Here is a 15,839-nt window from a genome sequence, read left to right as displayed (position 1 = left end):
GAAAAAGGCCAGGCATGGTGGCTCACCTCTGTAATCCCAGTGCCTTGGGAGGCTGAGGTGGGCGGATCACCTGAGGCCAGCAGTTCGAGACCAGCCTGGCCCACATGGTGAAACCGTCTCTACTAAAACTACAAAAATTAGCCAGACCTGGTGGCGGGCACCTGTAGTTCCAGCTACTCAGGAGGCTGAGGTAGGAGAATTGCTCGAACCAGGGAGGCAGAGGTTGCAGTGAGCCAAGATCGTGCCACTGCACTCCAGCCTGGGCGACAGACTGAGACTCTGTCAAAAAAAAAAAAAAAAAGGAAAAGGAAAAGAAACTGTGGGGTGAGAATAAGGTGGGTTTGTGATCCTGAGTTTCACACTTGGTATATTATAAGGACAGCGGAGCTAGCAACAAAAATACAGATCACAGACTAAGTTAACAGCTGCTGTTCAAGAAAAGAGACAACGTCACTATTACAGAAAGGATGACTTTTATTTCCATCCTGAATGATTCACACCATTATTTAAACATCTGAAAAATCCTGAAATAATTTAAACTGAAGGCACAGAACAAACCAAAATATTTAACTATCAGAACTAAAAATGAGAAAATCCAAATAGTTCTGTAGTAACAATAAATTATGAACAAGTTTCCATCACCAAATATCACTCTGACCAAAAACGACTGTCTTTTGTCATAAAAGCTACAGCTTAAGCTGATTCCAAGATTTCTATGATAAAAATCAGAGTGAAAAAATTTCTTCTTTCAAAAGACTCATTATGCCACCAGGTTCAATGTAAGTATTTTGTATATAACAAAGTAGCAGTCAGGATATTTGTTGATGGATGGCTGCTCCCCAAGGAACGACACATTCTTACAAACTTTAAAAAAATAGCAAAGTTGGTTACAAAATTCTATTTGGGGAGCAGGGAAAAAACTTGTTCCATGTCAATTAGAATATCAAAGCATTTCAATTATCAAATTGCTTCCAAAGCCAATCATCACACGACAGTAATATACTGTACGGGCCATTCCACCGCATCTTGTTATATGTTGATCATACAGTGTAGTTAAGGGGTCGAACAAGTCAGTAGCAATGACTGTTGCTGTATCTTATTTATTCCAAATAGATGTTTTTAAAAAATAATTATAAAACTAACTGAAATAATCTGTGACATGCTACAGATACAATAAACCCCAGCAATGCAATTGCTAAGTTTGAAAATAAAGTGGTCATGCTTCATAATATATTGTACTGTAGTATTCTGAAATACATTCTCTGATTATCAATACCATTTATTACAGAGGTCACTTGTAAATTAGCTCAGATTCTGAACTAGGTTTCTAAATGAAACTTTTTTCAAGTATGTATAATATTAATAAGGTAAAGATATTTTTATCTTATTCACTTATTTATGTGTTCTTCAGAGGATAAGTATGCTGAACAAAAGACAAAAAATGGGCTAGTCATAATTTTCAAAAACATTTCAAAAAATATGAAATAGTCTAGTGACTGAGATCTGACTGAAAGATACATCTAAAACCTACATTTCCAATAAAACAGAACTTTTCTGTCTCCTACTTGGAACAACTAAGCTCATAAGAAATAATGGGAAAAATAATTGTTTCTAAAATACACAACAAATACTCCTACCCGAACAAAATAAAAAGGTCTCCCTTTCTCCTACTTAGCTGTGATATATATGTATTTAATAATATGGTTTTATCTTTATTTCGTTTAATTGCATAAATCACAAAAACATTTCTAGCCAAGATTACTGCTAAGAATAACATAACTCTAGAAATAATTTTTTTTAGCAAAAACTACTTCAAAATTTCCCTACATACCAAAAGATTCCTTTGGAAATAGATTTTTAATGCTTTTGGGCTGTTCAAGTAAGTGCAGCTTTACCATCTCTAACATTAAGTTATAATTATCATCCAAATTTCTTTGTAACTGGATAACATTATCTTTTATTCTCTACTATTCTAATAATAGTATATTATTTAAGAAATCTCTTTAGTGTTGTCAGACTTATTTCTTCATCTTCTATAAGTATTGAGAGATTACAGTAGAAATAAACAAGAAAATCACTTTATAAACAGTATGAAGTTTTGAAATGTTGGCACCAATAAAAAATGGGGAACGGCAGGGTGTGGTGGCTCATGCCTGTAATCCCAGCACTTTGGGAGGCTGAGGCGGGCGGATCACAAGGTCAGGAGATCAAGACCATCCTGGCTAACACGGTGAAACCCCGTCTCTACTAAAAGTACAAAAAATTAGCTGGGCGTAGTGATGCGTGCCTGTAGTACCAGCTACTCGAGAGGCTGAGGCGGGAGAATGGCATGAACCCAGGAGGTGGAGGTTGCAGTGAGCTGAGATCACACCACTGCACTCCAGCCTGGGTGACAGAGCAAGACTCTGTCTCAAAAAAAAAAGGGGGGGGGGGGGAACAGTTATCATCAAAATTTAAAGTATACTCATTCATGGTATTGGTTATGACACTGGCAGTACATGCTGTTGTTACTGGCTTCGCTGACATCAGGTCTGAGGGATACAGGACTCATTCTATGATTCAGTTGCTGAAAACAAAGACCCACCAGAAGGTGTTTACTCCAGCTGGGACACAGTTTGGGTAAACTTTGCTCATTACCGTAGGTAACATTTTAACAACTAAGTTTGAATTCTGAAAATATAAACTCACAAAGGTTAGTGGAAGTTTCCAAGCTAAAAGAAATGTCACTAACTTAGGAAACCATTTAAATAAACAGAGAGGGACAATCTTGGTGGGTTTTGGCCCTGTGTATACCAGCGGTGTCAGCAGCTCCTAAACCACAAACACAATGAAACCAAAGGGTTTTCTTTCAAAAACCTAAAAAAGGAAGATGCAAGATTTGAAACCAATTTCCAAAATCTATACAAGGCTGCCAGGCCAACAAATAACAGTCAGGGTGACTTTGTTCCTCTGCTCCTTCAACATGGGAACTAGTGCAGAGTGGCTCATGCCCACGGTCGACAGCCCATTTACGGCCACAATCATGTCACCACACCTGGACAAAGAGAGACAGATACAGAATGTTACTATTTTCATGGTATTAAAAATATCCCAATTGAGATTTATTTAGCATGAAAAATGCAGTTTCACTTACCACTTAACTGTCAATGATTAGGGTGTATAATCTACTTTGTCTGGGACGGCTGTTAAGCCTATGCTGGCTTTCCCTTGCCAATCAAGGAAACCCCTGTGCCAACGACTCCATAACCAGTCGGTGAATGTCAAGGACAAGCAGAGTAATTTTCACACTAATTTAAGCAAAATATAGAGTAAATACGCTCTCTCTTTAAAAAAATATCAAGTCATGCATTTGAAGGGGGTTGCTTATTATTTTGACTGCTATTTCTCTATTCATTCTTAGAGCTCATACATCTGAGGGTTGAATTAAGTTGGAAATAAGACCCATACTTCCTCTTCTTTCAGCTGTTGACACTCACTGTACTCTAAGCAGAATTATCATGGATGATGAACTGGAAGACCTTTCCAGCCTTATAATTACCATAATTATCCTTATGGTTTTTGGTCTTCTATTTATACCATAAATATGCTATTTTACTGTTGACTACTTCAATTTCTTTTTGGAAGTAGGAGGAATACAAATTATAATTAACAGAGGCCCAGACTGGTTGAGTAACTTAGCTAAGAGAGTGATTAATTCATTTTTCCCTATGCTTTCCTCATTTTTTTTTCATCTTTATCAATATAGGCTGACCTGCAGCATACCACTCCCAATCACCTTTCCACACATTATTTAGATGTCACTTACCCCTTGCAAACAGTGTACATTTTCCATCTGCATAGCATTCTATATAGAGTGTCAACATTTACTGTTTAAGAAATGGTTCTTCCTTCATAAAGCAGGTATTAAGAATTTACAACCAACCACCTCCTCTCTGCTGGTGATGATCTCTTGCCATGACACCTTCTCTTTTCTTCTCCCAGTGCCCGAGCTTTGATAAGACGCTGTACACTGAGCGAGGACTTTTGCGCAGTGGTAGAGGCTGGCAGAGGGGTTAAAGTCCAGGGATCTAGAGCCAGATAGTCCTGGGTCTGAATGCCAGCCAATCACTTTCAGCTATTTCATTGTGGGCAAGTTTCTTAACCTTTCCAAACCTCAGTTATCTTGTTTGTTTTAAAACAGAAATAATAAAGAAACTTACCTCATAGGATTGTTAAGATTACATAACGAATGCACAGCACTTAGCACTGCGCCAGGCATCCTGTAAGCTATGGTACATTCATTCATCAAATATTTATGGAGATCTTACTTTATGTAAGGTATTGTTATGACTGCTAGGGATATACCAATAAATGCAACAAGATCCCTCCCTTATGGAGCTTGCATAAATACGATCTCAGGTAGAGAGGAATGCTATGGAGAAAAACAAAGCAGAGTCATCTAATGACAGGATAGGACCTGAGTAGGCTGTGTGGGAAACTTAGTGCTCAACGTCACATCACATGATGAATGAAATATGTCCGATGAAATACCTCAGGTTCAGTTTCTGTTATCAGATTAATGAAACATAGCTATAAGTGACAAGATAGTAAAGGTAACACTTCAGTCTAGACTGGGATTGGCAAATTTTTTTTCTGTAAGGGGTCAGATGGTAAATATTTTAGGCTTCAAGACCCACACAGTCTGTCACGACGACACCAACTCTGCTAGTGTAGTGTGGGAGCCAGAGAGTACATAAACCAGCAAGTGTAGCTGCACTGCAATGAAACTTTATTTTCAAAAACAGATAATGGGCTGGATTTGGTGCTGACCCCTGACCCCTGGTCTAGATCATGTTCGGTGTCATCAACATGAATCACATCATTAATTAAAACAAGACTCACTTTAATCTTCCATCATAATAAGCAGGAGTTCCCAAGACAATAGTTTTAATGAAAAAAGGCTGATTGGTGTGGTTCTCTTCGTATCCACCAACGATACTAAAGCCCCAACTTCCCAAGTAGCTTCTTCGTAAAACTATATCATGGCAGCTATGAAGTGTACTATAAACAAACACAAAAATAAAGAAAACATTAACATGGAGGCTTTTATAGCCGCTTATTTTTGTTATTACCCCACACCATGTTATATTTACCACTCTTGGAAAAAAGAAAAAGGGCTATTAATAAAGAGATTATTTTGACAATCCATTTTCTAGCAGAGACACAGTCCTAGGTAGACTCGAATTTCTCCAACTTTTTTTAGTCTTCCCAAGTGAAGACACACACACACACACACACACACACACACACACACACACACACACACACGTAGAGAACCTGGTTACAAATTACACCTCAGTAACCTGTACAAAAAGGTTATGTACCTATATCTGCTCACTGCATTGTCAACAAAGTCCTCAATTCTACTAATCACTTTCATCTACAAGAGGACTTGTAACGTGGGATGAAAGAGGTCTGGTACTGCCAAGCCCAGCACGTGAATGAAAGAAGAAAAAGACTAGGAGCACAGCTTCCAAAAAGAAGGCAGATCATTATTTCTCTTTTCTGAAGGTCCTGCAGGCTTTTAGTCTACATGAGGAGTTGTTATTTTCTCCTTTCCTTAGGATGTTTTCATTTTAAGGGAGACTCTTACTTCCCAAAATAGAGAAATCAATCTGGAAAACACTAACAAAAAATCTTTTTCTTTTTTTTTTCTGTCATAGACAAGCTGGGTACAGTGTCACGTGCCTGTAGTCCCAGCTACTGGGAGGCTGAGACAGGAAGATGGCTTGAGCCCAGGAGCTTGAGGCTGCAGTGAGCTATGATCATGCCAGCTTGGGTGACAGAGCAAGACCTCATCTTTTTTAAAAAAAGAAAATATATACACATCTATACACACACATGCATATATAAATGTATCATAGACACTGAGAAACTATAGTTAGAATGCTACTGCCAGATTGGAGGATGTGTCCAGAGAGGGAGGGAAAAAAAATGTACTTATGTTTCCATAGCTCTATGGATTCGGGAAGAAACAGTGAGTAAAATCTTAAAAACAAAACAAAAAAACAAAAAAACCACACCTAAATGACACAGAAAAAAAAATCTCTTTATAATAAATAAATATCTTTCATCTTTAGGTGGAACCAGATCTAAATGCATGGAAGGCAAGATTTCCTGTTTTTAATCCATAATAAAATAATAAATATATATAATATAAATAAAATAGTTTTAAAGATCATGTTTTATTATTTCTTAATAAAGCCAATTCTATAAAGCGATGTTTACCATGCCAGACCTTCTCATCTTATCTAGTTTCTTAGCTCACTGATAAGAAAGGCTTCTGGGATGGAACAAGGTCCCATGCACTGGCCTGGATTTAAAGGGACAGTGCTGGTTATTTTCCTAATGCTGCATCTTCTGAAACAAATAGCTTTCTTGTATACACGAACAAATTGCAGTGGAAGAAACCTCCCTTTTCAAGAAAAGCAGAGTAGAGCTGCCACACTATTTGGTGTGAAACCTGCATGTAGGGGCCACCTGTACCCATCGAGGAGGACACATGGCTGTTGAATATAGCTTTGCATTCAACAGAAACCTCCATGCACACATTGAATAGTAGCCTTTTATTGACAGGTATTCTTTCAACACCGGTGGGCTCAAAAATAGATTTTACTATACTGTTATTTCTCATCTAAAATCTTTGCTATTATGCCTGGCACACCAGAAAATGCTTTGAACAAAGAGGTCAATGTGCCAATCCCCAGACTAGACTGGTATAACAGATAAGGAAAATTAAAGCAAGCACTAGGGACCAAGTTTCTCCAGGACCCTGTTGCTCTCTGCCTGCTCCATCATTAGAGGTGCAGACGAGTTCTGAGGTCTGCGACGTGCTGCCCGGCCACTGTATGAGTAGACCACTTCTCACCCACTACGCACAAAGAGCCTTGAAGCACTATCTAAACACTAGTTGTTGTTATGAACGTATCCAAGTCAGGTGGCTCAGAAAATAGCAAATTCTTATTTTTTATTTTTATTTTAAAGAATTAATACTTTTCATACGTGGTCAAGAGTCAAAATGCTTCATAGTTTTAGTATTCTTATGTACAGTAAGAATCTAAATGGATTAGGCAACAACAACAAATAATGATAGGAACACACATTCTTCCTATCTCAAATGTCAAACAACAACAACCGCGGAAAGGAATGCACCCTGGGATGCCACTGGAGGTTCTACGTGCTTCTGTGACCCCAGCGCTGACCAACCACAGCATATCTTGGCTGGTCACACTGATAAAAAACAAAAGTGAAACAGCCATTCTTGAACACTTATGGTTTGGCTTAACAGACTCTTGCATCCAATAAAAATTGAGTTTAAATACTGCCTCTTTTAGGGAGAGTTTAAAAAAATTAAAAGGTATTAAGAAAGGCTTCTGAGATCGGGGAGGCCCCAAGATTGGCCTGGTTTTCTGATGAAAAATGCATGAAGTCTCAGCACATAGCAGAATGAGTGCTGGTAAATGACAGCTTTTCTAAGCAAGAGGCCGGGTTATCCAATCTCATGGCTAGCCCACTGAGGAGCCTTACAGGAATAGACACAACTGCTTTCTTTGTGTACCTTTTAAAATGTAATATCCTAAGAAAAATTATCCTTTTCTTTTGTAGTTTGATTTGATGTTGCTACTTTTATTGAATTAAAGCTTTTTTTTATTCCAACGGGTAAATTTATCATGCTACACACTGATAAGGGTTGCAAGTATGATTATGATTTCCATAAAACAAGAAAGCGCTCAGTACCTTGGAAGCCCAAGCCACATAACCCATGATGGGGACCAACTGGCATCATACTCATTTTCGCTGAAAGTACTTGGCTGCTCCTCGGTGTTCTGAGTCGCCTCCTCAACAATCTGGACCTCAAGTGCTTTAAGGGCAACAGCAGGGGATGCGGCACTGGCTTTCAGCATTGCAACTGCCTCACTGTGACTTAAATTGGTCAAATCAATGCCGTTGATATTCAGCAACACATCACCTATTCAGATGAAGAAACAAGAAAAATGAGCTGAGCCACTGAGTATTCACCTGCAATTCTTTTTGTTTATAAACTAAGCAACAAAAGTTAGTTTCCACAACTCTGATGAGATAAGGTATAATAATAAATGGCATTTATTATTTGTTTGTAAATTTTATAATGAGAAGAAACCCAACACACAGAAAACATTTCACAATTTTAAAATAATGTCATAATACATGGGAAAAAGTGTGGCCTGAGGCAGCTTGACATGATTGGAAGTTCGAATCATCAGTTTAAGTTTAGTTGTGTACAGGCCCTGGGCAGGTTCATTTCTCTTCTTAGAGTTTCAGAGATTTCTACAATTCTGTTCAATCAAAAATCATTTGATCCTTTGCCCTTAGAAAAATAAATGTTTAATATATTCTGCTTTATATTTACACAGTTCTATACATAAGGACAGCCCTGTATAGTTCATTCAGGGCAAATATCAGAATATGTACAGAGAAGCTATCCCTGGGCCCACACAAAGAAATGAAACTTGTGGTCTGAATGCCTTCCCTGTTTGAGGAAGAAAAGAACTGTTGCTCTGTTAAGTAATATAATAAAAAACAGCAATGGGGATTATATCAAAGGTTAGGAAAGATTAGTTTTGTAGGAAGCAGACATTTGTGCTACAAAGTCTACAGAAATTTATCTCTCCCAATTTATCATCAGCTTTTCAGATTATTACAGCAAATCATTAAAAGAACAAAAAGGAAATAAAATTACCCAATACTACAACTGGACAAATAACCTTTACTTAATAGCAGCTTGAGAAAATAATTCACATACTATTCAATTCACCCATTTAAAGAATATAATTTTAAGGTTTTAGTATATTCACAGTTGTGCAAGCATCACTACAGTAATTTTGAGAACATTTTAATTACTCCCTCTATACCCATCATTCCCCTTCCCCAACCCTAAGCAACTACTAATTTACTTTCTGTCTCTCCAGATTTGCCTCTTCTGAACATTTCATGTAAATAGACTCATACATGGTCTTTTATATCTAGCTTCTTTTACTTGAATAATATTTTCAGGGTTCACCCTGTAATTTGTGCCAGTACTTCAGTCCTTTTCACGGCCAAATCATATTTTGTTGTATGGGTAGACCACATTCCATTGATCCATTCATCAGCTGATAGACATTCGAGGTTCTACTTTTTGGCTATTGTGAATAATGCTGCTATGAACACTGGTATACAAGTTTTCATATGAACAGTTGTTTTCATATCTCTAGAAGTGGAATTGCTGGTCATATGGTTAACTATATGAGGAATCAGTTTAACTCTTTGAGGATCTACCAAACTGTTTTCCAAAAACAGTTGTACCACTTTATATTCCCACCAGCAATTAATGAGAGTTTCCATTGCTCCACATCCTTGCCAGTGTTTATTATTGGCTGTCTTTTTTATTATTGTCATCCTACTGGTTGTGAAGTAGTATCTCACTGTGGTTTTGATTTGCGTTTGAGACAGGGTCTCACTCTGATGCCAGGCTGGAGTACAGGGGTATGATCTCATCTCACTGTAGCCTTGACCTCTGGAGCTCAGGTGATCCTCCCACCTCAGCTCCTGAGTAACTGGGATTACTACAGGTTCACACCACCACAGCTGGCTAATTTTTGTATTTTTTGGAGAGACAAGGTTGTGCCATATTGCCCAGACTGTTCTCAAACTCTTGGGCTCAAACGATCCACCTGCCTTGGCCTCCCAAAGTCATGGGATTACAGGTGTGAGCCACCACACCCAGCCTGAGCATCTTTTCATGGGAATACTGGCTATTTATTTATCTTCTTGGAGAAATGTCTATTCAGATTCTTTCCTCATCTTTAGGTTGTGCTTTCTGACTTTTAGAGTTGTAAGAACATATATTCTAGACACAAGCCATTTGTCATATATATAATTTTCAAATGTTTTTCCCATTCTGTGGGTTATTTTTTCATTTGCTTGGTTGTGTTCTTTGCAGCACTAAAGTTTGCAGTTTTAAAGTCCAGTCTGTCTACATTTTCTTTTGTTGCTTTTGCTTATAGTGACATATCTAAGAAACTACTGTCTAATCCAAGGTCATGAGGATTTACATTTGTGTTCTCTTCTAAGAGTTTCAGCTCTTATATTTAGATCTTGAATCCATTATGATTTAATTTGTGTTTATGGTGTGAGGTAGGGGTTCAACTTCATTCCTGGAAAAGTAAGTTTTCAGAGTCACTTTTCTTACCTCATACAAACTAAGTCAATGGAGACTGCTATTTTTACCATGGTAATAGAGGCTAGCTGCAACCCCTATCTATACAAATTATATAGCATTGATAGGGAATATGAAACGGCAAATGCATTTATCCCTAAAATTAATTTTGTCTTCTGCTTCACCTCCTCTCTGAGTCCCCTTCTACAGACACTTTATTAAAAGAAACATTTATTTTTCAGTGAGATGGCCCTTTGGAGTATCTAAGTCTGTTTTAATGCTAGAGGATCTTTTCCTAAGATAAAATAATCTAACAGTCTGAGTAACTATTAGCAAATTCTGGTACTGTCGTCAAGGTTCAGCAACTTCCCTTTATATAAGGCATTTTTCTAACCTCATAGAATGCCTTTATGCTTCCATATGCAAGGGACAGTTTAAAGGATTTTAAAAAGTCATGTTTAATAGATACTTTGTAGATACTCTTTTATTTTTTTAAATGTGCATTTAATTCAGAAATAAGATGTGCTAAAATTTTTCAAGATCCCATCTTACCTCTCTTTATTCTGCCATCTCGTGCAAGGCAGCCATGGGGCGGCACACTGGTCACAAAGATGGGCAGCTCACCACTCTTACTTCCCCTGCCCCCAGCAACAGTCATGCCAAGGGACTCATGTGGTTCCTTCTTTACAGTAATGTGTTTTTCTTGGCATGTAACACACTGAGTAAGATCCTAAAACATACAAGAAAAAAATCATTGGATAATGAATAAAATATAGTTGAAGTGAAGTTATTACTTCAAACTAAGGTAATAACATACAAGGCATTTATACAGTAATTATTTTTTATATTCCTTAATTGCAAATGAAAGTAATATACAGTTCTTAATAAGTCTACTGTGGATCAGTGTCAAATTTTGGACTATGTTATTTTCATATGACTGTTTATGTACCTGAAGAAACTCAGGACTGCTAAAATCCGGCAGTCAAAGTAAAATAAGCACATCATTTGTATAATTTGTTTGAGCTTCATCTTTGATCAGCTGCACTAAAGTAAATGATGCTTTTGAGTTTTAAGATTCTGAAGACAAATCAATTAATTTTACTTCCATCTTTCTCCTCATTTCTTTGAAAGACAAGTTGACAGAATAGCACGAAAGTATAGATTTTGTCAACTGCCAAAAAAGGCCATCGACCTATCTCCTGATTCTCACTGACTAGGACTATGAGTGTTCAAATCATGAAGAAGTTGCAAATCTACCTCCAAAATCTTCATGAAAAGCTAAAAGGATACAAAGTGACTGAATTTTGAAAAGTTGATGACAGGGAAATAAATTCCCAATGAATTAATATTCTCCCATTTTTACTGACATTTGTTACTACTATTTATTATTGAGATGCTCCTGAAAGAAAAAGAATTTAAAACATCACTTTTCTTTTGAATTAGAACTCAGTAAAAAATAAGATGTACATATGCAATATTAATATTAAAGTAATAATTAACATTTGGGCTTAGCCTGTGAAAAGCTAATGCCTTTACATGCATTATTTCCTTTAAACTTCACAAAAGTCCTGAAATTATATATTATTACTGACCCCATTTTACAAATGATGAAACAAACTTAGGGAGGTCATGTAACTTGTCCCGAGTCATGTTAATATAGCCAACTGTCCTGGGATTCAAAACTTACGTGTGTTAAAAGTATGTATGATATATATTAATATAAATAGTATTTTGTATATGTCTGTATAGTGTGATAGACTACATGTACATATTGTATATATGCACCCACACAAGAACTATCCCATTAAGTGTACAGTGCAAGATAATGTCTCAGAAGGTTTTAAAACTTATTAACTGTTAAGAGAATGTTGTAGATAATTAACATTGTTAATATAAAAAATAAAAAATACAAATTATGTTTACAGAATTATAACATTTCCTTAAGTCACATTAGTTTAGAGAATTGACATGTATTTAACTGTTAATAATGGCATTTATCAAATCTCTAAATCAGGGCCTGGAATTCTAGGCCTATCTACCCTTCTCCAGATGTAAAATTATACTCTTGAAATTTTACCAAAGGAGCTATCTGTAATAGCAGCATAGTATTCCCAGAAAATGTTATGACCAAGGAGAAAATTTGTAAACATTTTAAGGCAGTCTCCTATCCAAAGGTATGACATTTTTGTCAGCAGCCTTCAAAATTAGACAAACACAACTTTATTCTGAAGACAACTCAGGTAAACTCAACCTTGAGTATATTTATTTAAGCAGGTTCAGTTCTTACATATTTAAGCAGTTAAGTGTGGGTGTTTTATTACTCTAAGTGTCTGAAATGTATGGAACCAAACCAAACTTCAAAGATTATACTCAGTATGCTTCAAGGAACTTCCTAAAACTACATGAATGTTTATCAAAACAGCTACTGGGAAGCTTTGTAGTAGACTAACATATATACTTTATTTTTTTCAGAATGATTATAATTGTCTGGAAAGATTGTTCTGGTGAATTTGCATGTGTTTTCCCTAGGAGACTTTTACTATGCTGTATCAGGATTTGACATAACAAGCAGAGCATGTTAGTAGTAAATAGCTAAATGAACACATTCCATTTCAAGTGGTTTTTCTAACCAGCCAGGTTTGCAGAGTGCTTGGAATAGAATAAGTTCAGCATCACTATTTAGAATACTGTCATATAAAATTAAAGAGAATCAGAATTAGCATAGTTATAACAGAAAAATACATGTGCCCAAAACAAATTGAATTAAGGACAGTTTGCTATATGAATACTGGAATTATTAATTACAGTTTTTCAAACTCTCTTAAAACTATAATACTGTTATATATACCCATATCTCCAATTATAAAATTCAATAACATAAAAGATTCAATTACCAACTTGTACCTTATACTATAGTTTTATATGTATACAAAACTTGTGAAACAAGGACTAGGTATATGAAACAACGCCTATTCAAAAATTCCTATTTAAAACAATTACTCCTTTTCCACAGTCATTATTTAAAGGCAAATTATAGGTTTCCTTCATACATTTTGAGTTTTGCTCAGAAATGAGAATGATGTCTGTGATTATAATTTCTTTTAAGTATTAACTAAACCAAAGACCAGTGACAAGTCTGTACAGAACTTAAGCTCAGAAAACTATATAAACCTGATGGGCCAAAAATACTGTGTCTTTAAGCTATGCTTTCTTAGGGTACCAGAGACAGACTCCAAAGCTAATTATTCACTCAAATGTTGTACTTTCAGGTGACAATAAAAAAGTTTTTGCTTAGTAAAGCAATTTAATTTTACTTAAGGTGAATTACTCTGGTAGCTCACATTTAGCTTTTATTTTCACGTAATTGGGTAAGCATCATTCGCATCATTGTTTTAAAACTCCTGGCCCACTGGAAGTTAAGAGTTCAAATGAGGGATCAAATGAAGTAAATTATATCAAGAATGCGAAAGTACCATCCTTTCAGATTTTTGGACTGAAAGTGAGGTAGTATCAAAATTCTCACCTGAGGTAGAATACATTATAAAACCAGTGAAATACTGATTCTGAAGAAACAGTAACAAAGTTTAACATATGGGAATTTTAAATGATTTAGGGTAATATTCTTCTAAGCTTTAACATAAAAAGAAATATGCTATATATGTACCTATCAAAATTCATGATTTATATGTTTAATCTTCGCGTATCTAATTCTGGTTCTGTAGGCAACAGGCTCAATTGCCAAGTATACATTTGTCAATCTTGTCTTCATTATGTTTTTTCAATAACTAACTCTTTTTTTTTTTTTTTTTTTTTTTTTTGAGGCGCAAGAGTCTCACTCTGTCGCCGGGGCTGGAGTGCAGTGGCCATCTCAGCTCACTGCAAGCTCCGCCTCCCGGGTTTACGCCATTCTCCCTGCCTCAGCCTCCCGAGTAGCTGGGACTACAGGCGCCCGCCACCTTGCCGGCTAGTTTTTTTTGCTATTTTAGTAGACACGGGGTTTCACCGTGTTAGCCAGGATGGTCTCGATTCCTGACTCGTGATCCGCCTCCGTTCGGCCTCCCAAAGTGCTCTGGGATTACAGGCTTGAGCCACCGCGCCCGGCTCAATAACTAACTCTTACATTTAAACAAGCAACCCAAGATAAATTCCACTTTCAAGTAGGATTAAACAAGCAGAAGATTTCATGCTTCTCGTTTATCACCTGGCAAAGGAAACTTCCCCTCCAAGAAACTATCTCTAGTTCTAAGGAACAACGCAGTCACTCTCCAAGGTAGCAAAACATATACATTTCACATTCCAAACACCTATATTTTTCAACAGAATAACAACCCTCATTTGAATCTTTTTTAAAAAAAAACTGCTTTACTGAGGTATGAGTGACACACAAAAACCCTTCATTGAAATCTTACCAGCTTGTAATGATGATCCTTTGATGGTGGCATAAAAAAAAAAATCCTCACCTTATGTGAGCTTGGTCTGCTGTAATACGGTGGTGGTGTGTGGTGCTGGCTGCTGCTGCTGCTGCTATGATTTCCTGCTTCTCTAATGGTGTTACCAGCCTGGGGTTTCCCTGGTCTAGCAATTGTTAAATTCACTCTCTCCCCACTGGCCTAGAGAAAACACAAATACATTACCACAAGTGACTAATGATGTTTGTCATTTTAAAGATTACACGCAGTGTAACTTTCAATGCACTTCTCAATCACGGTACCAGGGTGTCATCTGGGCAGTGACTGTAAGCACCTGGTGGCAAAAGGAATGAGTTTGTCTAATTAGCTAATAATCTTAAAACTGCTGCAGCTGAAGCGCATACACACAAAAAATCTTGGGCATGCCCTCTGCAACCCCACCTCCAAAATGACCTAGGCAAAGTGGTCACACTGCCTGGGTTCTTATCTCCCCATGACTGGTAACTTTTCTTGTAATACTTCTTTGCATCTTCAAGGTTGGCCTTGATATTGCAAGACAGAGCAAAGGAAAGAAAATAAAAGGAAGAACTGCTTTGAAACTTGATTAAAGTCCATTGTGACTTCTGAAATAAATTTCCATGGTGGCTACTTCCAAAATAATAATGAAATTCTGCACAGCTTTGTTTCTGCTGCTATAGCTCTAAGTCAAAACTAGGACATCAGCATCAACATTCTTGAAAAGAATGACTACAGAAATCCTGCATAACAAGACTTTGTATGTATGTGTGTATATATATATAGCATATGTGTGTGAATGTGACACACACATCTCAAGTGTTAAATTATTTTAGAGGTTCATGACTATCGTTTTAAACTTAGAGGCTTGTTAGCTATCATATTTTGAACATACGTTTACATTGGTTTACATTTTTACAAGTTATTTAATGCTTCCTTTTAAAGTATAAGTCTAATTTATTTGATGCTGAGTCTTGGTCATGACCACAATGCCATTTGGCTGTAATTCCTATAGGAAAATATGATAGCCTGCTTTAAAGAAATTGTGGTACAAAGTGGAGACCTCTCCCATGATTATAGTCAATAATGTTAAGAAATCACTTTATTTTCAATTCTTACATTAGAAAATAAGTGAGAAACAAGTTTAATGCCTTACTAAAATCATTTACTATTGGTCTCCTTTTAAGACATGGAGTATA

The 15,839-nt window shown here is 36.6% G+C and overlaps 1 protein-coding gene across 2 annotated transcripts in view; it reads right to left on the bottom strand.

Moving 5' to 3' along the window:
- Window positions 1-456: 456 nt before the first annotated feature.
- Window positions 457-15,839, bottom strand: part of LNX2 (ligand of numb-protein X 2) — a 76,038-nt gene continuing 60,655 nt past the window's right edge. For both annotated transcript variants that reach the window (XM_017848477.1, XM_017848478.1), the window contains 5 exons: window positions 14,677-14,826; window positions 10,769-10,946; window positions 7,777-8,008; window positions 4,882-5,040; window positions 457-3,034 (listed from right to left, as the gene is read on the bottom strand). In XM_017848477.1, the coding sequence (XP_017703966.1) occupies window positions 2,899-3,034; window positions 4,882-5,040; window positions 7,777-8,008; window positions 10,769-10,946; window positions 14,677-14,826 (855 nt within the window). In that variant the 3' untranslated portion in view covers window positions 457-2,898. The remainder of the gene's footprint in view (window positions 3,035-4,881; window positions 5,041-7,776; window positions 8,009-10,768; window positions 10,947-14,676; window positions 14,827-15,839) is intronic.

The sequence above is a fragment of the Rhinopithecus bieti genome, unplaced genomic scaffold, assembly GCF_001698545.2.
Source record: "Rhinopithecus bieti isolate Rb0 unplaced genomic scaffold, ASM169854v2 scaffold_28547, whole genome shotgun sequence".
NCBI classification, from domain to species: Eukaryota; Metazoa; Chordata; class Mammalia; order Primates; family Cercopithecidae; genus Rhinopithecus; species Rhinopithecus bieti.
The sequence above is the reverse complement of the archived record's forward strand: the minus strand, read 5'-3'. Positions and strand labels throughout refer to the sequence as shown.